The 26,590-nt window shown below is 37.1% G+C and overlaps 2 protein-coding genes and 1 long non-coding RNA gene across 4 annotated transcripts in view; 2 read left to right on the forward strand and 1 right to left on the reverse strand.

The window, feature by feature from the left end:
* The first annotated feature begins 892 nt into the window (after positions 1–892).
* LOC121937786 (uncharacterized) lies at positions 893–7,723 on the forward strand. Its single transcript, XR_015775125.1, has 3 exons — positions 893–1,047; positions 5,478–5,600; positions 6,711–7,723. It is a non-coding gene; the product is annotated as an uncharacterized LOC121937786 (long non-coding RNA).
* A 1,279-nt stretch (positions 7,724–9,002) lies between these two features.
* LOC148190300 (zinc-binding protein A33-like) lies at positions 9,003–10,615 on the forward strand (the record flags this gene model as incomplete). Its single annotated transcript, XM_088072142.1, has 1 exon — positions 9,003–10,615. A coding segment is annotated over one exon (462 nt), but the record flags the coding sequence as incomplete, so codon positions are not given.
* Positions 10,616–14,924: 4,309 nt separating this feature from the next.
* mmp24 (matrix metallopeptidase 24) overlaps positions 14,925–26,590 on the reverse strand; it is an 82,657-nt gene continuing 70,991 nt past the window's right edge. For both annotated transcript variants that reach the window (XM_042495632.2, XM_088070932.1), the window contains exon 10: positions 14,925–25,294. In XM_042495632.2, coding sequence (XP_042351566.2) covers positions 24,930–25,294 — 365 coding nt within the window. In that variant the 3' untranslated portion in view covers positions 14,925–24,929. The remainder of the gene's footprint in view (positions 25,295–26,590) is intronic.

Below are 26,590 nucleotides of genomic sequence, written 5' to 3' on the forward strand. Positions count from 1 at the left end.
TGCTATTTCCACTAGGTGACCCATCACAGTCAATGTAGCTGCTGATCACTGACATATCCCAGACTGTCAGCAGCTACACTCACACACTGACATATCCCAGACTGAGATAATAAACTCTACTTTACATGTAATATATTGAAAATATTCTTTTTTGTGTGTTTGAAATCCGCTTACAGCGTTAAAATTCTGAAAACTAGCAAATGTTTGATCTTTATGAATCAGACTTATGCTGTTTTGTGAAAGTAGAAAAACCATGTTTAATACTTATTCTGTAGCCTGATTTGTAAAAGCGCATTTTGTGTGCAGAGCAGTATGAGTGTGAGTATCTGACACTGTACAAAAAATAATAATTTACTTTTTTCATCTAAAAACACAGTAGCACCACGACAAAAAATGGCATTTAAAAGACAAAAATTCTGAAAATTAAGGATTTTTGATGATTATGATTAGAACTGAAATGATGTTGGCTAAAATTAGAAACTCAATGAAAGTATAAAATTTAAAGATATTTAGGTGTGGGGGATCGTCCACTGGCACGTTTTTTGATCAACGAGCTCTATTATGGTGCTGTTTTATGCACTCTGGCACCTTATGGATACTAAAAGTACGAAAACAATTCACAGTCACGTATAACCAATCGCTTTATTTTTATTATGAATTGGAAAATGTTTGGGGGCAGATTTGGCTTGTTTTGGCTGTAAGTTGAGTATCACTGCTGTAGACTGTTGTCTGAATTTTTTTGACTTATGATTCAAGTTCAGCCTCACAGAGCTGCAGGCGTGGCTTTAGCCTTCTTACATGAAAAATATAAATGTATGCATTAAACCCTTCAGTGTTAATACATGCTGATCTCCACAACAAAACATATTCAGGCTCTCCTGATATATCACGCAGAGTGATCCCTCTTCTCATACATAAACGATCTTTGTAGTCCGCCGCTCCGCAGACACGTCGGACCGGAAACTCTGCCTGGAAACACCGCGAGCTGATCGGGACAGACGGCCGAGGGAGACGGACGGGTCTCGTAGGACACGAGGGGTCGATTAGGTGGGATAAAATTAATTTCAGTTCCCGACAGACACACCTCCCTGTGTGTGTGTGTGTGTGTGTGTGTGTGTGTGTGTGTGTGTGTGTGTGTGTGTGCGTGTGTGTGTGTGTGTGTGTGTGTGTGTGTGCGTGAGTGTGTGTGTGGGCGGAGCTCTGTGTGTTGTAAACATGTCAGCTGTCCTCTGTCCCCCTCAGAGGTGGATTAAAAACAGACCCGGACTCAGTCTGTCATCACTAACATTATTAACTCAGAAAACACATCGTACAGAAGGTTTTATTATTTTATTCGCATCGTCCCATAAACAGTTAATCTCTTATATAAGTAACCTACAGAAAGACTCACACATTAACCCCAAAAAGGCAGTTTCAGTGAGTTTGTCTCTCCAGTAAAAGACTGCATGTTAGTCAAAGTCCACTTTAAGTAAAGTGTAGGTGTTTTTTCTGTCTCCTCAGCTTTAACCCTTTGAAACCTGCAGACTGGCTTGATTTCTTTGAAAAAACTCAGAAAGAAGGGAATGGGGGATTTAATAAAAATCACAGAAATTAGTAAAAAGTACCATAAATTTATTCTGCAAATTAGAAAATAAATAAAATTTTTAAAAAAAGAAAAAGAAAAATCAACCAACCAACCAACCAAAACCCCAAACAAACACACACACAAAATGTTGGAAAGTTAGAAAAAAAAAACTGGCAAGAAATAAGTAAAAAGTACCATAAATTAAACCACAAATTAGAACAAAAAAGAAATAAATAAAAACAAACAAGCAAACAAGTACACAAAAAGCAAGATAGTTAAAGAAAAGGTAATGACCCGAAAAAGTGCTTAAAAATGTAAAATTATTCTGTAAAATAATTTTAAATATATAATTATTTTAAACGTAAAAATAGTTTATTCTGTCCCCCAACAAAAATAAACAAACAAACAAACAAACAAACAAACTCAAAAAAACCCCAAACAAACACACACACAAAGCCAGAAAGTTAAAAAAGAGGAAATGATCTGAAAAAGTTCTTAAAAATGTATGTAAAATAATGTTAAATATCTGATTATTTTAAACACAAACATCGTTTAGATTGAGATTTTTCACCAACTTTAAAAAACAAACACAAAAAAGTGAGAAAACTGAAAAAAAGGAAATGACCTGATAAAAATGCTGAAAAATGTGTAATAATTCTGTCAAATAATTTAAAATATCTAATTATTTTAAACATAAAAATAGTTAAGTTTGAGATTCTTCACAAGCTTTAAAAAAAAAACTAAAACCAACGAAAAGTGATTTTTTAAAAAAAGGAAATAATATGAAAAAGTTCTTAAAAATTATAATAATGATGTAAAATCATTTTAAAATATAATTATTTCAACTAAAAATATAGTCAAGTTTGAGATTAAAATAAAAATCCAATTCCTTTACTTTTTGAAAGAAATCAAAAAAATCTGCTGAGGGCTCAAAGGTTGAAATAATCGTGACAGGCGCGTGAACGCAGCACAAGAAAAGGGACGTCGCTCCAGGTTTCAAAGGGTTAATGCCTCTCATGATCACAGCAGTCCTGATTAAAGTGGAGGAGGAATAAAACTGAGGCAAACTGGATCTAATCAATAATAATGCAGAGAGACTGTAATCACTCTGCCGGGAGAGATTCTTTATCTGGCGAGATTCTATCTATTTCCTGGCGGCTGATTTTCTTCCGTGTTAAAAGTGTTTCGTTTAACGAAGAAATGAAGGATAAATAAACCTCTTAGTATATTTAAAAAAAAAAAAAAAGAATTCAGAACAGGATTAGAAGTGAATATTTAAATATAATTTAGGGATTGTTTGTTATTTGTGAGAGGGGAGGGGCTGGTGCAAAAAGGGGGAGGCGTGTCAAATAATTTTTGAAGTGCTGGGAAGACTGATGTTTTTTATTTTGGCTTTAGATTATAACTTTAAATAGCTGTATTTTCTTATTTTCTGTTTATTTTACTGCTGATTTTTAAAGAAAACATCCCCTCCAAAGCAGCAGGCCAGTGGCATGTTTTCTTTATACGTTTTCGCTGTTTTTTTCTTTAAAAACTTTTTCTACTTTTCTTTTAAAATATTTTGCAAATTTTAAAGAAAAAAAGTTGCTTTTTTTAAATTATCTGGGGTGATTTTTGGTGACTTTATTTTCTTTAAGATTTTACTTTTTTAAGATTATTTTTTTCTTTAAAAAAGCATTTTTTTCCAGAAAAAAAGTGATTCAGTTTTTTCTTTCTTTTCTTCTAGATTTTTGACCATTTTTGCCAAGTTTTAAAGAAATATGTTTCTTTTTTTTCTTTAAATTTTTGGGAGTTAGGATTTAAAGTAAAAATTCGGTGAGATTTTTTTCTCTGCAAACTTTTTTTTTGAAAATGGCATTTCTTAGTTTTTATTTTTTACTTTTTTCTTTCCTTAAAATTCTTGGCCATTTAGAACTTTTTAAAATACATTTTTGGTGATGTTTAAAGAAAAAAGTTTGGTGATTTTTTTTAAATTGCTCTTGGTCCTTGAATACATCACGTGTTATTCTACAGGTTTATGAGGCAAAATTCCATGACTTTTCCAATTTTTTAGGGCATATTTAATTTTCCAAAGTGCTATCTGCAGTTTTTTCATGACTGTTTGAACCCTGAGATACGTTTTATTTTAAGGGAAAAAGAATATAAGAAACGCTGGGACTTGTGTGAAATGCTCCTGCAGAGTAATGGCAGCGTTAGCAGAGATAATGTTTATTCTGTCTTTATTTTCTATGTTTGACTCGCTGCCAGCTGTGGTTACGTTTTTATGTCCGTGCAGCAGAAGCTTCCCCTCTGATGTTATATTTAGGTCCGGAGTAAAGGTTAGGCCCATAATCAACTTTTATGAGAAAATTATCACAAGTTATTGCTTTGCAGTTTGCAGCCAGAAAGCCAAAGCCGTTTGTGAGGCCGTTAATCTCTGGTTTTAAAAGGCACGCCGCAGATTTCACTGCCTCCCGTTACTTCTGCTGGCGTATTGACGCGCTGGTTATGATCTCCGTTTGTCACTGTGCTGTGAACAAAATCAGTTTTGGGAGCGTGAAAATATTCATCAGCATTTTGTTCCTGTTTGTTACAGAATCGGCGACAGAGGCGTCCCCGCAGCCCGCCACAGAAAAGCTTTGATGCAGTCAGTAGTTGTGTTTTCATGACATTGTTAAGCAAAATTTAAAGTTCAAAGGTTCATCCCATCAGCTGAACTGACTGAGTCGGGTTTGATTGGATTGGCGTCTTGGACGGATCATTCTGGGAGGATTAGAGATGTCCGAGCTGATAACCTCGTCTGTCTCCTCCTCTTTGTCTCCATCTGTGTCTCTGTCCTCGTCCACTCTTCATGCTACACACACACTATCAAAATAAGAGCATCTCTGAGATCTGAATGCATTCAGTGTCTTTTTTAGGACAGAAGTGACGCTGAATGTCTGTCCTTTGCAGGGTTTATATGGTCATAACAAACCTGAAGGAGTCATGACCTGGAAACGTTTTGGAAAACTAAATATACCCGGAAAGTTCTGGGAAACTCATAAAACTTTGTTTCACAAACCTGTATAATAACACGTGTTCAAGGACCAAGTGTGATTAAAAAAAAAAAAAAATCACCAAACGTTTTTCTTTAAATATCACCAAAAATTAAAAATTAAAAAAAAATCCAAAAAGAAAGATTACCAAAATCTTTCTTTGCAGAAAAAATACCTCACCAAATTAAACTCTAAATCCTAACCCTCTAAGAAAAAATAAACATTTTCTTTAAATCTTAAAAAGAAAAAAATGGGAAAAAAATGCAGGGGAAAAAAATGGCAAAAATCTTAAAAGAAAAAACTGAATCACCTTTTTCTGTAAAAATAAATAAAAAATAAAATTGCCATTTTTTTAAGGAAAAATAGAATTTTAGAAAAAAAGCCAAACATTTTTTTAAAGAAAAAACAATCTCTACATTTTTCTATTAAAATCTGCTGTGAAAAAGAACCAATAAGAAGTATGAATGATCATTTAAAATAAAGTATTATCTTTAAATCTCTGACATTTCAATCAGTCAAGCTTTGATTGCTTTTATATTATTTTGTGTTTTTTTCCACCCAATTTTTAAACTTTTGCTCAAAGTTTTAATCGTATTTCTAAAACTTTTAATGTCACTTAAAGCTGGGGTAGGCGGTTTTACTCTGCTGTTATTATGAAAAAATCCCATAATAAACTTTAAGCACATAACCTGCCCTTTTTCCTCCCTAAAAAACAGCTCCAGCAGCTTTAACGATCACTTATTGATACACTCATGAATAAATACACTTTCACATCGAACCAAATAGAAAATGCAACAAGGAGTGCTTCAGAACAAAGACCACTGACAGCGGGTGGGGCTGGATTATCAAAGGATTACCTGTGATCACTGTGTCACCTGTACCTGTGTGTGGCTGCTCAGGTGTGCTGCTGACGGTGACGATGGGAGGAGAGCAGAGCCGCGACACGGAGGCTGAGGAGAGAGAAGAGGAGGCTGAAAATCATCAAAAATCTGCCCAAACTGACAGCTCACAGTCTGCTGAAGGTACAACCAGCTAGCAGGGAACGTTCCCACAACATCGGCTAACGTTACCTACAAGCTGCAATAATGTTTTAAAGAAAACATTGTAATCTAATGTTCAAAGAACGTTTTAAAGATGTTTATCATTTGTTTATTGTTCGTATCGTTAATTATTTTAAGTTTTAACTGCAACACTCATCATGGGATGTTCCTTTATGAAACAATGTTACATGAGAACAAAGGAAGAACGTTGACAAAGAAACATTCAGAACAACATTACTAAGGCCTGAGATCACAGAACGTTTTTTTAAAGTAGAATGTAATGTGATATGTGAACATTAGGAACACATTTTTTGACGTTTATAAAGAATGTTACCTGAACTTTAAGAACATTCTGGGAACTAAAAGAAAACTATCCGCTGAAAATGTTACTAAAACATTACATCGGTTGCATTGTAACGTTCTCACAATGATTTGAGACCCAAAATTGATAGCTGGGGTACCACAAAACATTTATATCTTTAAGTTTTAAAAGCAAAGTAGCCCTTCTCTAAAATAACATTCTGTGAACATTAAAAGAACATTTTAAGAGTACTGGGGCATAATGTTCGAACCATGTTATCAAAAAACGTTTTGGGAACTTAATAAAAACTTTACCAGAAAAAAATTACTGGAACTTTGCATTGTAATCGAATGTTCAAAGAACGTTTCAAGGATGTTTGTCATTGCAAATGATGTTCCTTTAAGGCTAAATGCCGACTGAGACGTAATGTTTTAACTGCAACATTCGGTGAATGTTTTGGTGATGTTGAGAGATGACAGATCAGAGGATGTTCTTTTATAAAATGTTCCCACAATGTTTCATGAGAACATGAATGCCGATAATCTGTCGACCCCTATTAAATAAATAAAGAAAGAAAGAAAAAAATATAATGTTGTATAATTTAAATACGACTGACTGTGACTCACCTCGTCTTGTTCCTTCCAAAAGGGACTCGACTAAATTTCATTGTAGAGACGTCATCTACAGCTCTTCATGATCCTAAAAATAAACGTCACAAAAAACAAAAGTTCACAGCTCACATTTGTCCAAAAGATAATGTTTAATTTTCGTAATGCATTTCGCTCCCACAGACACCCCAGGAGAGCTGCCCCAGTGCCACATGGGAAACAGGAAGGTGGACAACATGTGTTTCATGATCTCGTGCACCAACTGGTACTAAACTGGACCTTCATGACGCCGAAGATGTTCACGAGACTTCAAGGCCAGATGCTGCATTCATGGACGCCACGAAAATCTAAAAATGAAGCCGTCGCTGAAGTCCCGTGTGTTGTCTGCATCGCTCCGCCCAGCGAAGAAATGACCAACTGCTGTTTACAAATGTACACGCTAATCACATGATCTGTAACGTGTTCATGAGTGAGCGTCAGAGGAGCTGAGAGGACGACTGCAGGTCAGAGCCAGGCTAACTTTTCCCCCCGTTTCCAGTCTCTATGCTAAGCTAAGCTAACCAGCAGGGGCTTTATTTTCTCTACACTCTTCGATATAAAGGCGCTAATGAGAACCACAGTGTTCTGCAGCTTGTTCTTGTAAGAGAACCCTTTTCGATTTCCCGGTAAACCTTTTATTAAGGTCCCAACAGGAAGGGACAGATCTTTTCAGAAGCAAATGGTTCTGTGTAGAAGCTCAGCATTTCAGGAAGAACCCTTTAGAAATCTTTATTTCTAAGAGTGTACAGACGTGAGTGGTAGTGTCTGAACTCTTAGCAAGAAAATTAGTGCTTTTCTCCAAATATTTAACTTCTTCTTTAAAGTACGACAGACTGAAATCCCACATCATTATTTCTTAGAACATTTCTAATAAAAAAAAAAAACATGTGCAGCGTATTTTTAATTTCTGCTTTCTAAAGCAATAAACCCAAAAGGTAAAAAACATGCAAAGATAAAAATCAATATCCCAAACTGACCGTCGTTAAGATCCGGTTTGCTCATGAAAAGAGGCAGAAGAAGAGACGGAGCGGAGACAAACACGCATGGTTGGGACATAAAATGTGCTCCAGTAAACCCACTGAGGTGTGTATTTTCTCTGTTATGACTGTTTGTTTTTTTTAACCATTAAGTATTATTAAAGAAAACGTCTCTGCTGATTACAGTGTGTTTCTGTTCATGCTTTGGGAGGTTAAAGGTTGTTTGGTTTGCAGCTGGTTGAAATCCCTCCGCTGACTGAATTAGTGCATTTTGAATTTGAGCCACATTAATTACTTTAACAATAATGACTTCTTCAGTTTTGTCCAATAACCTTTAAAGATTTACATTAAGTGATTTCCATGATGTTATTTTTCTTCTCTTTCAAATGTTAAAGGAATACTTTACCCACAAAATGATCACTTACTATTTAGCCATGTTACATTGAATTCATGATGAAAACATTTTCTTGCACGCCTCCATTGAAGACAGCCAACTCTGATTTTTTAAACTGATCCAGGACGACGTTTAACAACAGCAAAACTATGCAGTACTCCCCAAACAAGTGCATTTTGGCAAAAACCTCAAAAGTGAACTGACTGAAGCTTATTTAGCCAGACTCCAGTACTGAGGTTTACAAAGTCAAATATAAGTGTTTGAAAAGTTCTGACCATGCGGCTGGATAAATGAGACTTGGATTATACTCCACGCATTGTGTGAGTTTATGAAAGGAATTTTTAACATAGTGTTGTTGTTAACCATGGTCCCCAATCAATCAATAGATCAATATGTCACAACATCAGTAATTGGTTCACAATTCATTTTGAGGTGAAACATTTCTTTAAAGAAACCCTACAAAGTTTTTATGCCTCCAAGCCAGTGGTGTTATGTTTTAGGGTTGTCCCTCTGTACATTCATACATATATCTAATTCTCAAGAACACAGTATCTCCAGAAGGCCTCGAGGTAGTTTCTTTAAATTTGACACAAACGTCTACATGGACGCAAATGTAAGATGTATGAAATTGAAAGTGAACGGTCAATTACACTGTGACCTTATTGTGTCTTACTCATTCTCATCAAAGCAAAATCTCAAGAACTGGACTGGACTCAACAATGAACTGATAAGAATTTGGCAGTCAAAGGTCAAGGTCACTGTGATCTTGTGTCTAATTTTCATGAACACAGTATCTCAAGAAGGAGAGAATTTCTTGAAAAATCGGCACAAACCTCCATTTGGACTTCAGAATTAAATTATTAGAATTTTGTGGTTGAAGGTCAAATATATATATATACACACATATATATATATATATATGTGTGTATATGTATATATATATACACACACACACACACACACACACATATATATATATATATATATATATATATATATATATATATATATATATATATATATATATATATATATATATATATATATATATATATATATATACATACAGAAGAGGAGCAGCAGCTTCCTGATAATCCAGAGAGATTTGATAAACACTGCTCTGTCCTGGGCTCTGAGGGCTTTAACTCGGGGACTCACAGCTGGGATGTCCAGGTTGGAGACAGAGCAGGCTGGTTTCTGGGTGTGTTAGCAGAGTCTGTCCAGAGGAAGGGACGCATACAGTCTGGATTATGGGGAATGGCGTTCTATGCGGGTAAATACTTTACACATTCACCATCAAATCCAGCCACTGCCCTCGAAGTGCAGAAGAAGCTCCAGAGGATCAGAGTGAATCTGGACTGGGACAGAGGAAAACTGTCGTTCTCTGATGCTGATACTAACACACACATACACACCTTCACACACACTTTCACTGAGAGGATGTTTCCTTACATTAGCTCTATGGATGAAGTGAAGATTTTACCACTGAAGGTCTGTGTGACAGTGACACAGAGCAGTTATAGATAAAGAGGATGATTATATTCATGATGATGATTATTTCTTAAAGGGAAAAATCACAAATAAAATTAACCTGTTAATTTGCTCCTGTCCTCCTGCTGATTTATTAATCCAAAAATATGGTTGTTTTTCCCCCACTTTTTATAAATTAAATTTTGTTATTTTTTACTCTGACAGTTTTTTTGTTTCTTTTTCTGACCTTTGTTACTTTAGACGTATTAAACACAAAAAAGTCTTCCTCAAATATGTTCAACTGCTTCCCGTGTTATTTTTGGAAACATGAAAAATAGAAAGAATAGTTTTTGATATGTAAAATGATTTTCACTATATATATATATATACACAGTATATCATCTTAATGTTTAACTCATTTTATTATCAATATATGTTTTTTTCACTTTTGATCATTTTCTCTTGTGTTTGTTGAGCCATAAACACCAGCAAACACTTTGTAGAAGTTAATGGGATTCAAATCATAAAAAAATAAAAGTTATGAATAATTGCATGTTTGAGCATCCATTTATTGTTTAGATCCCACAAACTTTTTCTTTCATAATTTTAGTCCACAAATTTAAGGATTTATATATATATATATATATATATATATATATATATATATATATACATATATCTGAATGGAAGACTTACTGTCATATTTTTGTGTGTTTAATGAGGACATGTGTATCTGTTTTCTGAACAAAATCGGACCAGTAACTATAAATTAAGCCCTCCCTGATCTGTTCTGTTATTAATTATATTTCCGTTGCTGTCTTTATTGTACATGAAAACAATCAAAAAAGATACTTCAAGTTCTGAAGACTGCATGTTAAAAATAATAATTTCAGAAATAATATTTCTGGACCATCTGTAAAACTCTGCAGTATAATAAGTATTTTAAAGGCTTTTATTGTGAATAAGCTTTTATTTTGAAATTGTCCCTTGAACTTTGTGTATAAAAGATGTCTTAAAACATGGATTTTGGTTGTTTTTTCTTAATAAAAGTATACAATGCTGGAGATTTTTACAGTCAACTTAATGATTGAAGCTGATGGTCATCACATGGTTAAATCTATATTTTTTCTAATGGAACGATAAGAAAGCAAGAACAACCTCAGCCCACATGGACACGACTAAATAAAGATTTTTCTTGATAAAATGTACTTGAAAAGATGTTTGTGGTGTTGATATTCTGTTTCTAGTTCACTCCAACACAACTCAGTCTTCCTTGTTAGATCACTGAGCTCAACAGGATTTACCTGTTTAACAACACGTTACATAAAACTATAATTAGCATGTGTTTGTATGACTTCACATACCGCTCAAATTACACTTCACAGTTTACATCCGTGTCTGCAGAAATATGGACACCCAACCTCTACAATCAGCGCAGTTTACAGATTAGTGTCACCAATTCAGTATCTGACCAAATGTCTCCCCTTCTGTTCCTGAAATACAGACAGAAAACACAATGATATCACAGTGAAGTTGACCTTTGACCTTTTGCATATAAAATATCATCACTTTATCATTTCATCCCGTTAAACATTTGTATGAAAACACAATTAGCATATGGATTATTGAGTTAAGGCCAAAAACATGTTTTGTGAGGTCAGTGACCTTGACCTTTGACTTTTAACCACCAAATTCCAAACAGTTCATTCATTAGTCCAAGTGGATGTTTGTGCCAAATTTGAGGATATTCCCTGAAGGCTTTCTTGAGATATCATGCTCAAGAGAATGAGACAAACGTAAGGTCACCGTGACCTTCGACTATCAAAATCTAATCAATTCACCCTTGAGTCTACTCGAACGTTTGTGCCAAACTTGAATACATTTCTTCAAGCTGTTCCTGAGATATTGGGTTCACTGGAATGAGATGGATGCAAGGTCACAGTGACCTTGAACATTGACTAACAAAATCTATTTCACTCATTGTTGAGTCCAAGTGGATGTTTGTGCCAAATTTTAAGAAATTCCCCAAAGATGTTCTTGACATATTGTGTTCAAAATAATGGGAAAGATGAGATCACAGTGACCTTTGACCTCCAAAGTCTAATAAGTACATTGTTGAGACCAAGTTGACATTAGTGCCAAATTTGAAAAAAATCCTGCAAGATTTTCTCTAGATATCGCATTAACAAGAATGGGACGTATAAACCCGAAACCTAATGCCTCGGCTGCACCAGGCCAGTGCAGAGGCACAGTGAAACAATAAATAATTTAAAAAACACCGCCTGCCACTGTTCGATCATTAGCTGATCAAATAGAACAAGCAGGAGATAGGGACGACAGAAAGTTTTAGGAATATTTCCTCTTCCATAACATCAGATAATAAACTCACCCTTTATCTTGAGCTGCAGATTAATCCGTCTGATCCAGGAGATAATCTGACCGAAGGCGATTCTTCTGCAGCCATGGTGTCTCTGCAGCACTCTGACAGATATCCTCATTCCAGAAGCCTCACGTTGTCCATTTTCTTGACATTCAACACTTTTTTTCATTTTATTTAACCTTTAAAAACACACTGCTGTGGCATGACAAAAACAAACAAAACTACAACAAAAAATCCCTGAAATATTCAATAAAAATAACTCAAAATGAAGCAAAAACAACAAATTAATCTGCAGCCTCACAGGAAGCTGCCACCTCTCCTCTCCTCTGACCAGTGAATGGCATTTCACCCTCTCAGCCTCACCTAACTGGAACGCTCCACCTGCACAGGTAAACGTAAGGGGGAGCCAATAGATACAAAGCTTCAACAAAGCACCATGCATTCATAGAGGGTTTCGTGGTTGCACAAGTGCACAAAATGCAACAGATTTTTTATTTCCTGCAGAATGATTTCCCCTTCCTCCCTCAGCTCCACAGTGCTTCACTGCCGAGAGCCTCTAACGACGCAAACCTGTTTTCACTCTCAGTGATTCAGCAGCAGCTCGACACCAACATCACTGACAGAGAAAACATGCAACACAAATTAAAACACACATGAAACACACTTTTATGTTTATTAGATCATATTTTTAAGTTTTGACAACACAACAAAAAAAAATCAATATACATCCTGTCACACAGTCACAAAGACAAAACAAAGATGAAAATAAAAAATTAAGTAAATAAAATGAAAAAACCCAACAAGTTATAAATTAACTTACATAAATAATTTAAATAAGTTCTAATAAATAGATAAACAAAATAATTTAAATCATTTCCACAGTATACAAATAAAAAATAACAGCAAATGAAAATAACTTATTGCATTAAATTCACAAAAACTCAGAAGAACCTTTAAATAAATACAAAAACACATTCTTAAAAATTAATTGAAAATACAACTTAAAAAAAGTGCCTTTTTAACTCTGTTCCACAAAGTGTCGAAAAAAAAACAACAACGAGAAAACAAAATCCATCTTATACCAACACTAAAAAGACGCCTCTGTGCACGCAGCGTCTAAATTTGACAAGATGGGTTTGAAACTGAGCTGATTTTGGGCCACTGAATTTGGGGCAGCTGGTCTGATCTCCCTCTGTCCACACGCTGAACAGGAGACAGTTAAGTCCAGAGTTTTTAAGCACTTTTTGGAAGTATTGTTGAGAAGCAAGGCTCAGTATAAAAGACTGTTTCACGCCGCCTGTGTGCTCGTGGCCTGAATGTGTGTCCTTGTGTGTGCGCAGGTAGAACAAACAATATTAGGTCGACCCATCAAACTGCAGTGACACTAGTGGTCAAAAACCTCCACAGGGTACCTTTAACTTTGGTGAATGATGATGCATTGACCCACTGCAAACAACGTTACCTCCAAACACAAAGTCTGTTAAAGGAAAAAAAAAACGTGATGATCCATTTAACAAAAGTTGTAAAAGTTTCTCATGAAAACTCCAGATGACGCATTAAATTGCAGTGAAACTGAATTGTTGGTGGGAAGCTTCAGCATCCACAGAGCCAGTCTGTCCAGTCCCATTACTGCGCAGGTGGTCGAACATATTGCATATCACCAGAGGAGGTGCATATAGATCCCTAAAGGGGTATTTCAGAAAAATACCACGAGGCAGATTTATTATGCACATCTGGTGGATTTATTCTGCACATAATCTCACAGATGCCCCGAAACTGGTAATGGACTTACAGAAATTCATTTAGTATGAAAGCTATTGAGAGCTAACAAGTATGAAACGTGCGCATAAAAGGTGTAATACTGAATACTGTATTTTAGGAAATGTTATTGCAGCAGCTTGTTTTATTGCTTTGCAATAAAACAACTTGTGAGTCTGACTCAATTTAGTCTTCCTGCTGTCCCACATAGCGAGGACAAACATTGATAAAATAACAAAGAAAAGACAAACAGAGAAAGACTGTGCAAGACTTACAGTTCCCAGGACTCGCGACTTTGCCTCAACAAGAGTTCTTCTAAAATCCTGTAGAAATTTCCAAATACCCTAAAATCCTAAAAATTCCTAAAAACCTAGAAATGTCCTAAAATCTTACAAATGTCCTCAAGTCCTTGAAATGTACTTAAACCCTGCAAATGCCCTAAAGTCCTAGAAATGTACTAAAATCCAAGGAACGTCCTCAAATCCTAGAATTGTCCTAAAATCTTTGAAATTTTCTACAATTCTGGAAATGTCCTAGAAAGTTCCAAAATCCTAGAAATCTCCTACAATCCAGGAAACACTGTAAAATCCTGGAAATGTCCTAAAATCTTAGAAATTTTCTACAATCCTAGAAATGTCCCACAACCCTTGACATGTCCTAGAAATGTCCCAATGTCCCAAAATGTCTTACAGTCCTAGAAAGCTGTAAAACTCCTAGAAATGACCTAAAGTCCTAGAAATGTAAAATCCTAGAAATGTCCTTAAAACCTATCCTAAAATCCTTGAAATGTCCTAAAATCCTACAAATGTCCTCAAGTCTTTGCAATGTACTTAAACCCTGCAAATGTCCTAAAATCCTGGAAATGTCCTAAAATCCAAGTAACATTCTTTAGTCCTAGAAATGTCCCAAAATCCTAGAAATGTCCTGAAGTCCTAGAAACAACCAAGAATGCTCAAAATATCCTAAAATCCTAGAATTGTAAACATCTGGATCGCCCCCTGGTGGCTGGCTGCAAACTAAAAACTCAAAGTACACGTCGAATATATATATATATATATATATATATATATATATATATATATATATATATGTATATATGTATTTGATCATTTTGGTTTAATAAGCTATTTAATGCTATAAAAAGGGGGTCTGAGGTCATGATTGACAGCTGTGCATGCTCGCTATTAATTTTAAAACTGCTGCAAAAATGAAATGCTTTAGATTGCATCCAGGGAAAGTCCATCTATTTCTTCAATAAGTTCTGTTGGGATGCATCATTAGAAGACATAAGGACATTTAGGACATTTTTGAATGTAAGCTGAACATAAATATAATTTATCAAAGTTCAGTAAAAGGAGACGACATAGACTGAAACCAACTTCTTAGACAATGAAGTTTTCACTTTTATTGACATTTCATTGTTAACAGAACATGGTGTTGTTGGTATATAATTGGCGTGGGACAGTAAAACCAAACTAAACATAAAAAAAAATTTGCTCCAGTCATGTAAGCATTTTAAATAATCAAACGTTATCTCATTAGAAATAAAAACTGGAATTACAGAATAATCGTCTTAAGACATAAACGTAAACATGCCTATCCAATATAAGCATCGTCATAAAAATGGTTTAACATTATGTGCAAAAGATGTTGACTTTCATCTTAAATAAGAGAAATAAAAATACAAAACTTTTCAAAAGCTTTTGTTGGTCTCCATATTTACATGAGCTGATATTTGCTGTCCGACTGGAGAGGACTGCGTGATGACTCGATAAAAAAAAATCTTCAAACAAAACAGTGCATCGTTCTGCATGTAAAGAAGTGAGCCAGATTTTTTTCATTTTGATTTTATAATCAACCCATTTAGTCAAAAAACCCAAAACCAAACAAAAAATCAAAAGGTATTTACAGATTCTTTTTCTTTATAAGAAAAACTAACTGAATTGAATCTCTCTTAAAGCTATCTGATAAAATCTCCCTAGAAGTAGTAGTAGTAGTAGTAGTGATATTATCCAAAGAACTTCAGTATATCTCGATACTTCAAAAAGTCTGCCCAGACTACCTTTGATATGTTTTTATTCGCCTACGTATATTATTTTTTTTTAAGAAAAGAGAATGTTAAAAACTAAAGGCAACAACAGGCAGGTTAAAGGAAGACTTAGCCACGTGACGCCACGCTCCAAACTCACAGCAGCGTTTGCCAGAGACAAGTTTGTTCAGCTATAACTGGAATTTGTCCTGATGCTCTTAAAAAAATTTGGTTTTTGTTATAAAAAAATCTGGAATAAAATATGAGTTTTAACCCTTTGACACCTGAGGATATTAGCTTAATTAAAAAAAAAAACACCAAACAAAAATAAAACAACACAGGAAGGCAACAAACAACCCAAAAATAGCAAGAAATTACAAAAAATAAATAAATCTGAAAATAAATTACCCCAGAAAAAGAGTACAAAAGAAATTAAAAAATAAATAAATTAATAATTAAATTGATAAAAAATTGATCATATCTAATAATCCCCTCAGATAATTTTCATACCGTTTCTTTTTTGCCTCTATTTTTATTTTTATTTATTTTTTGTTTTTGCAGTTTGCAGGGTAATTCTTGTCAGGTTGCTCATTATGTTTTTCCTGCATTTTGAAAAGAATTTAAATGGGTTTTCTTCGGTTCCACAGGTTTAAATGATAGTGAAGAGAACTAATATCGATCCAGATGTTAAAGGGTTAACTCCGAGGGCGGACCCAAAATGACATTACAGTAGAGTGAGCGGTAAATTATGTGAGTTCAAACCAAACTAACTATGGGACTCTGGCCCAATAACGCCAAAATAAACCCGCCAAACCCCAGCTTTAAAGCATAGCTTAGCAAGTATATTGATCTAAATATTAAATGAAGTTCTGCTTGCTGGGGTCACTCTGGTAAAACACGCTTATGACAGCGATCAGTTCAAAGTTTAGCTGAACAATGTCTATTTTTTACTACAATTTGTTCATTTTTTCTTTTTTTTTCTTTTTTTTTTTTTACAATTATATGCTTTTGTAGGGATTTTCTTCTGAAACAATGCAAAAATTAAACATAAACTTTTTAAAGAAAAGTGTCCACAACAACTTCCACAAATGTTTCTGTAACTACAAGACAAATCTATTGTGTTGGGATTTGGAGTGATGGGTTACTTTTTCGTAATTTATTGTAACATCCTTGGCAATTGTCGCCCCTGTTTGGGAGTGGCGACTTAGATAACTAAGTCTACCTTTAAAGGCAACTCACTGTTGTCCAAAGCCACCAGAACGTCAGCAGACCTGAGACAAAATGGCCGAGAGGTGAACCAAGATCGGCTCCTCTTCTGAGGAAACTGTGGAGTTCAAATTGTAGTTTTTAAAAAAAATTCTGAACCTTTCCGTCGCCGCTCCTTTTGAATTTAAAGTTACATGGTTGACACACAGTGTGTGATATGGCCAAAGAGGAGGAATGTGACACTGAGAAAGACGAGGCTGGAGGTGTGGACAGTTTGTCCCAGGTCTGCACACAACAACCGTAAAAAAGAGGCAAATCTTCAGAGGACCCTTTGCCCTCCGCGACATGTACAGCTCAATAAATAAGTTTCAAACAGAAGAGCGGCGGACAGACAATGTCCGCCGCACACGTTAAAAATCTCATGTACATATATTTTTTCTTTATGCTTGTTCCATTAGTAACATGAATAAGCGACAATAAATAACTACGGTATGATTTCTTCAAGTACCATTCTTCCATTTCCACAAACAGACATCTGCTGAAATACACTGTACTTTTGTAAACTGCTATTCTTCTCTCAATAAATATGTACAACGCTTCAGACTTTTCTCCCAGAGCGCTCAAAGGTGGCGTCTCTTTACAGAACAAATGATTTCAGTGTGTTCAGTTTTTTTCTTATTTTCAGGTAAATGAACATTTTACCGGCTCACCACCCTATAACGTCAACACATTTCCGTCTTTTTAATAGCTTATTTGCAATCACATGATTATAATGATGCACAAAAACCAAATGGAGGGCAGGAAGTGATAAATTTATATATATGCTGCATGAATGGATTATAGAGAAAAAGTGACAGGTTGGATGAACCTGCAGGCAGCGGGTATCATCAGAAATCTGGAACTCATGTTGGATGTGGAAAAAAAAAAAAAACGGAAAAAAAACCCAACAGAAAATTATTTTTTTCCCCACCATCTCACTAATTTCCAATTGTTGTTTCAAATGAACTCGTCCTCCAGACCTTCCGATGAAAACAAGCAAGTTAAAAGGACAGCCTGTTCTCATTCTGAACACTTTGACAGCGCTTTCGAAGAAAGGGCACGACAGAAAAAGGCGCCTTTCACGTACATGTGAAACGCCGCTCGTCGGCTGAGAACGCGGCCACAAAATCACAGGCATTTGTGCCGTGTTTGTGGTCTTCAACTCCAGTTTCCTGCCCTCCATCTGGACAGCGTGCCGATATATGACATCACATGCAATGAAGCTATTAAGAACTGCAGGCCATTCAGCAACCTTCAATACAACCACTGCACCCTGATGAGGATGATGTGAGAAGAGGAGTCATTCATCGTCAAATCTGGGCAGCAGAAGCCTAAAAACAACAACCAGAAAGTTGCCCCAAATCGCTGTAAAAATCAGCATGACGAACTGCGTGAGAAGCATTTTTCTCTCCCTCTATATCTACTGCTGAAGTGCCACGAAGCAAGGCACTTAATCCCCAATTGCATCAGTGCAGCGACTCAACGGCTTGCAGATGAATGGTTGTTTTTAATCTGCCTGCACAGTAAGTGCCTGATAACAAGTAATAATCCTGTATGCGAGCAGCTCTCAGCAGCAACTCCATCTGTCATTTACATTATGAATGAGCACCAAGAACAACAACAATGGCGAGAGTGAATGAGACGAATTAGGAGATATTATTATTATATGTGGGTGTGTTGAAGTGGAATGGAGACCCCTCGTTAGCTCGATGAAATGTTTGCCACCCTCAGGAGAAAGCTCTCCCCTCGCATCATCTCTCATGTTAAATTGCAGAGTAAAAAACCTGCACCGCTCGCCCAGAGCGCGGCCGTATTTACAACGTGTGCAGCGGTGCCCAGCAGAGACGCCACACAGCTGATAACCACCTTCACAAGCACAAAGATCACATAACATTTAACCCGCTGCGTTGCCTGTCTCGTCTAAGAATGCACAAAAGCAGAAAACCTGAATTTCATAGACAGAAGTTTAAAATAATCACCTCGACCTGCAGAGCGTTTTCCATCAGAAAATTAAGGAAGACAATCCACAAATTAAAACATAACACAGTGATATCAAGATAAACAGTCCAAAAAATGGAGCCTTTCTAAACTGCTAATAGCTACAGTACCCAGTGTCATTATCATCCTGTCTACTCCACATGAGTTTCACTGGAAGTAAACACAGAGGTTATATTCAACTTCCCATCAATTTACACAATCTGCTTTCTTAGTAGTCAGTGTTTTGTTATTCAGTCTTTCGAAACTCTGAACAATTGTTAAGAAGTTGTGAGTAAATTTCAAATGAAAAAATTCATTCCAAAATGATGGATATTCTAGGTGAAGGAGGAACTTTATCAATAAATGTTTTTTCCCATCTTTTCCCCACTTTACATATACTGAATATTCAGTTTGCTGTTGTTCCGAAGATGTCAAATACCGCCACATTTGCAGTGCCTTTGGCGTAAGATCCAGACACCTAAAGCCATTTTATTGCACTGGATGTCGTAATTTGGGAAACATTCGCAGTGTTATTTTTTGCTGCCTGACGGCTGCTTGGCACCTGCTGTGGCAGCATGATATGTGGGATGGGTAGCGTGAGGTGACAAAACAGCTGATGGAACCTTTCAAGTCTGCACGTTACGCCGTGGATAATGTCAGGTTGAAATGCTGCTGGTAACAATGTTATATAAGGAGCATGAAAGTCTCAATAGCGTGGACGGGAGGGGTGATGGATGGATCCAACAAACCCTGGATTTTCATGTGGGAGTCTGTTGTTCGCTTCCCGTTTGAATGTGATGCTTTTTTTTACACCTCACCATGTGCCACTTTTACCTAATCCCAACCATCTGAGCCAGCATGTGTGTTTGTTGACGTCCCGGCTTTGGTTGCCAGGTGCTTATGTTGCCTAAACATAACCACGTGCAGTGTAATCCCAACATGTGCTTGTGTTGACATCATGGTAGCGGCATCCTGGAATGTCAACGGCAGATGCCGAAAGATAGAAGAGTGTAATATGCAGACGCAGAAGGGGGAAACGTGTGACGACTTGGGATGAAAAGGTATTGGTCAAACAAACCACGGACTTTCACCTGGAAGCACACTGTTTGCTTCTCATGTAAATGTTGAGCCAAAACCTTTTCTAAACCTAACTATGTGCTTGTGTTGCACGGCAAAAATTGGCACGCCATTTTGGAACTTCCACAACAAACGCAAGATACTTAGTGTGTGATATATAGACGTGAAAGGCACCGACTAAGTGGCAATATGTGAGGACTTCGGAAAGAGAACGGGTTGCTTGTCCAGTTTTGACAAAAGTTGTTACAGCTGTAAATGATGAATTGATCACTTGAGTAGCAAGTAGCAAGCCCTGCATGTGAGCCTCTGCTTCACCCAAATGTTGGATTTCCACCTTTTGGAATACAAGTTTTACTCACTTAAATTTTGATCAAATGCATTTTTCGCTTTAAAAACTTGCATCACTCAGCTCTGCCCAAACCTTCACACTCAAGCTGAGCAAACACAATGACAAGTTTGGTCCAATAGGCAATTTTCTGATGACAGACATTCATGTTTCCACATACTCACTCCACCCTCCCAGCAGAATAGTCTGTGCGCTTTATAGGCTTAAAGGTAAAAGAAGCAGAATGTCTCGTTCTGTGTTTATTGTACACCCACAAGGAACAAATGTGCGTTTTTTCAACTCCGAGTCAAAATAGCGCTGTAGGGATATTGAACGACATCGATTTGTGCTGAATGCTGTGTGTGCTGAATTGCTCTCGACAGCAGCGAGTAATTGCACGGATATGCGGCGAGAACACATTCAATTACTGCAGGACAGGGCGCTCGGTGAGTAAGGTACAAAGCTGAGTGAATGAGAACAAGAACAAGGGGAGGAGGGGGAGACAGAGAGAGACGTTCAGAGGCAGACATTATGTACATGTCTAAATGTAAAGTAGCCTTGAGAGCGATTCGTAAAGACTCACTGCTGCATTTTTACTGTGTGAATATTTATACATATATATATATATATATATATATATTTATATATAGCTACTGTAGTTAATAATCTCATTTCAGTCCATAAAAATGCATTTAAGTTTTTAGCTGCCGAAAGCGAATAAACAGTGACTCAGTCGGGGTGTCCCAACTTGCCCTCCAACAGTGATTCCCAGCCTGTGGTGGGAGGTCGAGGACGGGGGACTCCAGAGCCCCTCTGGGGAGCTGACTGGCCTCAGAGTGAACCATTATGAGTCATAGTGGAGTTAATGACATTTAAATGAGCAGCTTGTGTATTTAAATAAAGCAAAATAAGGGTTAGAACTGCAGTGCTGCTGTTTCAGAGGATGTGCTGTTGCATAATGTTTACTCAAATGTACCTTTCTTTTGTGCGTGCATTCCTCCTCCTACACGGCCAGTAAGATAAATCTTTTCACACCAAAATTAAAGCTGTTTAAAACATCCAAAGTTTGTAAAAAATACAAAAAAAATGTTAAACATAAAAAACTAAAAAAAAACCCCAAAAACTCACCAGAAAAAAATGTTGGTTTCTGCGAACCAAGAGAGTGCTATATATTTCATATTTCTCTGAAATTTTGTCATAATGAGCGTGAGAAATCTGAGTAATGGCCAAAAACATGTAAAGTCAAAGTGACCTCGATCACCAAAATCCAATCAATTCATCACTGAGTTTCATACCCCTTTCCCACCAAAATTAGCGTGTGCATGCAGGTTTTTCAAACACAGATAAAAACAGGCAGGAGATCTGGTAAACAGTAAAGACAGCAGCAGGATCAGAGGTCTTTGAAAACTCTTTTGTGGTTTCTTCTCTTTAAATATCTCTTATTCAGTCTCCCTTTCAAACTCAGCGCAGATGTATTTGGATCGATGTTTTTGTGCTGATTAGGAGGAGATGGAGGGTAATTAGTGAGGACGCGTCATTCTTGCTGATAAAGGAGCTGAAAATACTGGGTGTTGCGTTCCCATCAGGTGTGAGCGTGTTTTTTTTGTGCAGTGGAAATGAGGATATGGATGTTTGTGCCAAATTTTAAGGAAATTCCCTTGCACACAGCTGGACAGAAATGTACAGCAACATTTTTTTTCTAGTGATTGTTGGTAAACGTCACACAGCTCGTTCATATGTACCAAACAGGCCCAATGTGATACCAGAGGACAAGAGTTTTCCATCTGTTCCATCAAAGCTTAATCTGTCTTTATGAGTTTGGAGAAGTGATCATACGTGACACCAGGACTGTTACAGTCAAAATACTCATGTCTAAAGTATTTTATATATAACTGTTCTCTTTGCAGGCTGTTTCACTTTAAATCTTTAACACCAAATTTTGATTCTTGTCTCACAGAAAAAACCTCTAAATCTTCATTCCTGCAAATCCTGGAGGCCATTTGAAACATCTAATCTTCCTTTTCTAACACAACAAGCAAAACAAATTGTGTTTAAAATGCGTCAACAAGTAAAAGTCGACTATTTAGAGCCAAAAACGACAAGTCATTTTTAGCACTTTCCGACTAAACTTGAGACAAACCACAAGCTCCTCAGTTATAACCGACGATAAAAGCACTTATTAAAGCAACCTGCCTGAATATGCAACAAGCAGCCGGGCGTGTGAAGCAAACTGGATACAGATGGTGTGTTGATTTAAAAATCAAGAAGATCAAAAGATGTAAAGAAAGATGCGTCATGTGGAGACGGAGAGCAGCGGGGACGGGCAGAGAGGGTAAAAGGAGGAACAGACGGCGAGGACAAACAAACAGAGAAGAGCAGAGGCCAGATGGACGGGAGGAATTACAAGAGGACAGTGAGAAAAGACAGAGGGAGGACAGTCGGATTAAAGCGAGGGATGCGGAGGGCGAGTAGCCCCTATTAGAGCTTTGTGAGCAGAAGTACTTCATTAAGCTCGGTCGATGTCGCCGCGCCGCAGACAGCATACTAATACAGACCCACATATATCCTCTGTGCATCCCCCTCCCCCTCCGCCTCCCTGGATCCAAACCCTCGCTGTCCTTTCTGTCTCCTTTCCTTGAGGTGTCTCCCTCCTCGCTCGAGCGTGGAAAGAGAGAAATACAAAGATGAGGATAGGAACAGACTCTAACAAACTAACTAGTTCAGCTCAGGGCCCGTATTTATCAAACTTCCAAGAATTACGCTTAAGACCAAATCCGGGATTAAAAAAGTTCTTTGCTGAGTGTGATCGTTCAGACACATTTTTTATGCAACTTAGTCTTACAGCCAAGTGTAACATTTAACCCTTTAAAACGGAAGCAAATCCTTGTTATATCAAGCAGCAACTAACATGTAAAATTCACACCAGTTTCCTAAATATATAGTCAACACGTTCTCATCCCAGCTGATAAAATACTGCGGTCTACACATCAAAATAAGATGCCTTGGGTACCCCTCGTGTTGAATTTGGACGTTCAGAGATATCAGCAGTTTTATTTTGAAGTACGCAATTTGGAGTAAAACTTTTGACTTTTTAATTTCTATCTTTCACTTTAGGGTTTCTGATTTTTTTAATTTTTATTTTGTAAATCTCCTTTTCTTTTCTTTATTTGTCTCCCTGGAAAGCACTTTGTGCTTAAGCTTAACCCATTAAAACTTGAGAAAGTTGGTGTGATATCTTTCAAAAACATGCAAAGAAGGCAATGAGCAAGGAAGGAAGAAATGACCCCAAAATTAGCAAGAAATTAGTAGAAAAGTGCAAGAAAATTGCCTGAAAATACCTGCAACAAATTACCTGTAACAAAAATTTAAATATGTAATTATGATACTTAGAAATCTTATTTTCCTCTGGCTTTTTTCCCCTAGCTTTATAAAAATATTTTTCTAAATCTACTTATTTCATGCAATTTGATGAGCATTTCATACCCATCTGCTACTTTCCATTTTTTGTCATTTTTTTTGAAAGAAATCGCAACAATTTGCTAAAATACTTGTGAAATGCATCCGAAAGCATTGCAAGGAAAGTTATGTTGCTCCACATTTAAAGGGTTAAGACAGTGCTTTATAAATAAAATTATTATTATTATTATTATTAAGCCCAGAGTTCAACTTTGTATGAGTTTGACAAATACAAGCCCTGGTTATGTGCAGTGTGTTAAATATAAGCAAATATTTTAGGCCTGCTGAGCCAGAGATAAGGCTGTTGAACTGTCATTCATCTATTCTATCATTATATGCTGATGACCAGCTATTCTACATCTGCAAAAACCCCTCAGTCCAAGCTGTGTAAATCACATCAGGGGAGTTTTAAACTGAGAAAGACGTGAGTTAATGGTGTGTTTTGTTGTGTGTTGTGAAAAAAGAGAGAAAAAGGTCCTCTTTGACAGTTTTACAGCTCCATAAAACAATAAATAAGTTAAATAAAATTCAGAGATCCACAAAGAGATCCTTGGTTTTCTTTTTGTTATGGCCTTTCTACCTACATTTTATCTTCAAGTTTGATATTTTGAAAACATTTCTTTTCTTTTTTTTCTCATTAAATTTCATCTGACTTGATAGTTGAAGTAGTTCACGTGTATAAGTTGTCGTTCAGACAAACTTGGAGGTGGTGTCTGGCTTCAAGGAGCATCTTCTTTCTGCCCCGAATCCTCTTTTCTTTTTTATTTTCACTGAGAAGATGAGTCGTGTTGTCGGTCCCAGGAGAAATAATCAAAGTTCAGCATCGCTCATGAAGACCGCATTTCGCTTAGCCAGAGAGGTTTTGGGCAAATCAGGTGTGTTCATAGCCAATCTGGTCCTCCTGGACTTGTTCTTGTTGTCCTCAGTCATGTTTGTTTTTCGCATCGTTGCCAAAAGCCAAAATCAGTATCCTTGGAGTGCTTGTGTCACAAGACAGACACAAATCTCTCTCACACACAAACTTGCATACACACACACTCACACACACACACACTGAGCCAATGTCTAAATCTGGTCCTGCAGCTCCTCTTCAGTGTCCGCCCTCCGATCACCGGCTTGCACAATTAGCGTCTCTCAGCATTTACTTTCCATTGTTTTGTTTTTTTGTGTTTGTTTGTTCGTGGCCATCAGCCAACCGAAGTGAGCGAACAGTATGACGACTGCTTGACCCCCTTCAATCCATGAACTTTGACCTCTTCAAAGGAAAGTTGCCTGTCATACCCACTCCTGAACCGGGTATTTGTAGTAGTGCTGCGTCATGGTGTTCTGCTGCACCCCTTTGTTTTTAAACTGAAATATCGTGTACACCAGCACCAGGATGCACAGCGACAGAATACACGGGATCACCACGGCGATGGCGTTGACCGTCGTCGGTACGTCGTTGATGGTCACCATGATGTCCACGTCGTCCAGGGGCAGCTGGCGGTCTCCGCGGTTACCCTTGCTGCCGGAGCGCTCCATGTCAGACTGGTCGCAGCCCATCCAGTCGCGCAAGATGGACTTGGGGTAGCCGGGTTCCACCGTCAGCTTCTGGTTGTCGAACTTCCAGTACTCCTTCCCCTTGTAGAAGTACGTGTAGTCTGAAGACGAGAGGATGAGTGGGTGGGGGAGGAAGACAGAAAGAAAAGTGGGAAGGAGGTGAAGGACAGAGCGCAGAAAAGGGAAATTAGTGACCGTTCTGAATGCTCTAATGTTTTTTCTACTTTGGCTATAAGCTGACGCAAGGTCAGACAGGAAACAAAATTCAGCCCTGGCATTTTTCCTTTGGACCGGACCACTGCGACACCACGACCACGAAACCTGAGAAGATGATTTGCGGAGAGGTACCGAGGCTCCACACTGATTAAGAAACGTTGCGGTAAACGTCTGTGATCAGACCTGATTCCATAGCATAGACTGTATATAAAGATAGACAACATGACAGCTCCTCCAAAGTGTGTCTTTTCAATCTGGATCGCCCCCTGGTGTCTGACTGCAGTACAGGTCAGAAAGCCTTCCATGTTAGTCAATGAGCCAAACTAAAAAGTCAAAGTACACGCCAAATAAATTTTTCCCAAAGACTGTTTCTTTACACTGAAGGTAGTTTTCATCACCCTGATGTTTGATTTTATGATTAGTTAAGTTTTACGATAAGAAGACGACAGTGCACTTAGATGCAGATGCAGCAGCCAGTAGCTCCTAAAATCCTTGCTATGTTTTTTTGCAATATTTTTCTTAATTTTTGACTCCATTTCCCCATTCTGCTGAAGCATGACTTCTCTGCTATAGAGAAGCACTTATCAACATCAGGAAAAGTTGGGTGGAGTTTGGACTGAATGAAGCAGATCACGAGAGGATTCCCAAGACATGGCATACACTGAACGGCCAGTCAGACCACAGGGGAGAAATGAAACCGAAAGACAAGAGAGGGAGGAGAGCTGGTATCAGGGCACGGCTCAAATCAAATGAAAAAAACAAATTTAAATCAAATCAGATAAAAAAAAATCAAATGAAATAAAATCAGACAAAAAAATCCAGTCCAATCCAATCAAATGACAAAAAAAAAAAAAATCAAATCAAATAAAAAAATAATAAATCAAAGTCTTCTTTTTGCACTGAGCACTTTCATTGGCTATTCAATACTATGATTTCACTGCTGAAATACCTCAACTCCAAAAATTCCAACTTAACCAATTAACAAACCCATAATTGTTTTGTCTGGAGCTTTAAAATTATTGGTCCGGTCAAAAAAATCACAAGAATAGAGACCAGATCGCACATTACTATGGACAGACAACTCCACCATGTTTCCTTTGTTTCAAAAAAGCTCAGAGACAAACAGTCCTTGACTCTTTAAGAAAACCTTTCTCCTTAACTGAAAAACATCCGTCAGTGAC

The sequence above is a fragment of the Plectropomus leopardus genome, chromosome 2 (assembly GCF_026936395.1).
Source record: "Plectropomus leopardus strain MGB_pleo_1.0 chromosome 2, ASM2693639v1, whole genome shotgun sequence".
In the NCBI taxonomy this organism is placed as follows: Eukaryota; Metazoa; Chordata; class Actinopteri; order Perciformes; family Serranidae; genus Plectropomus; species Plectropomus leopardus.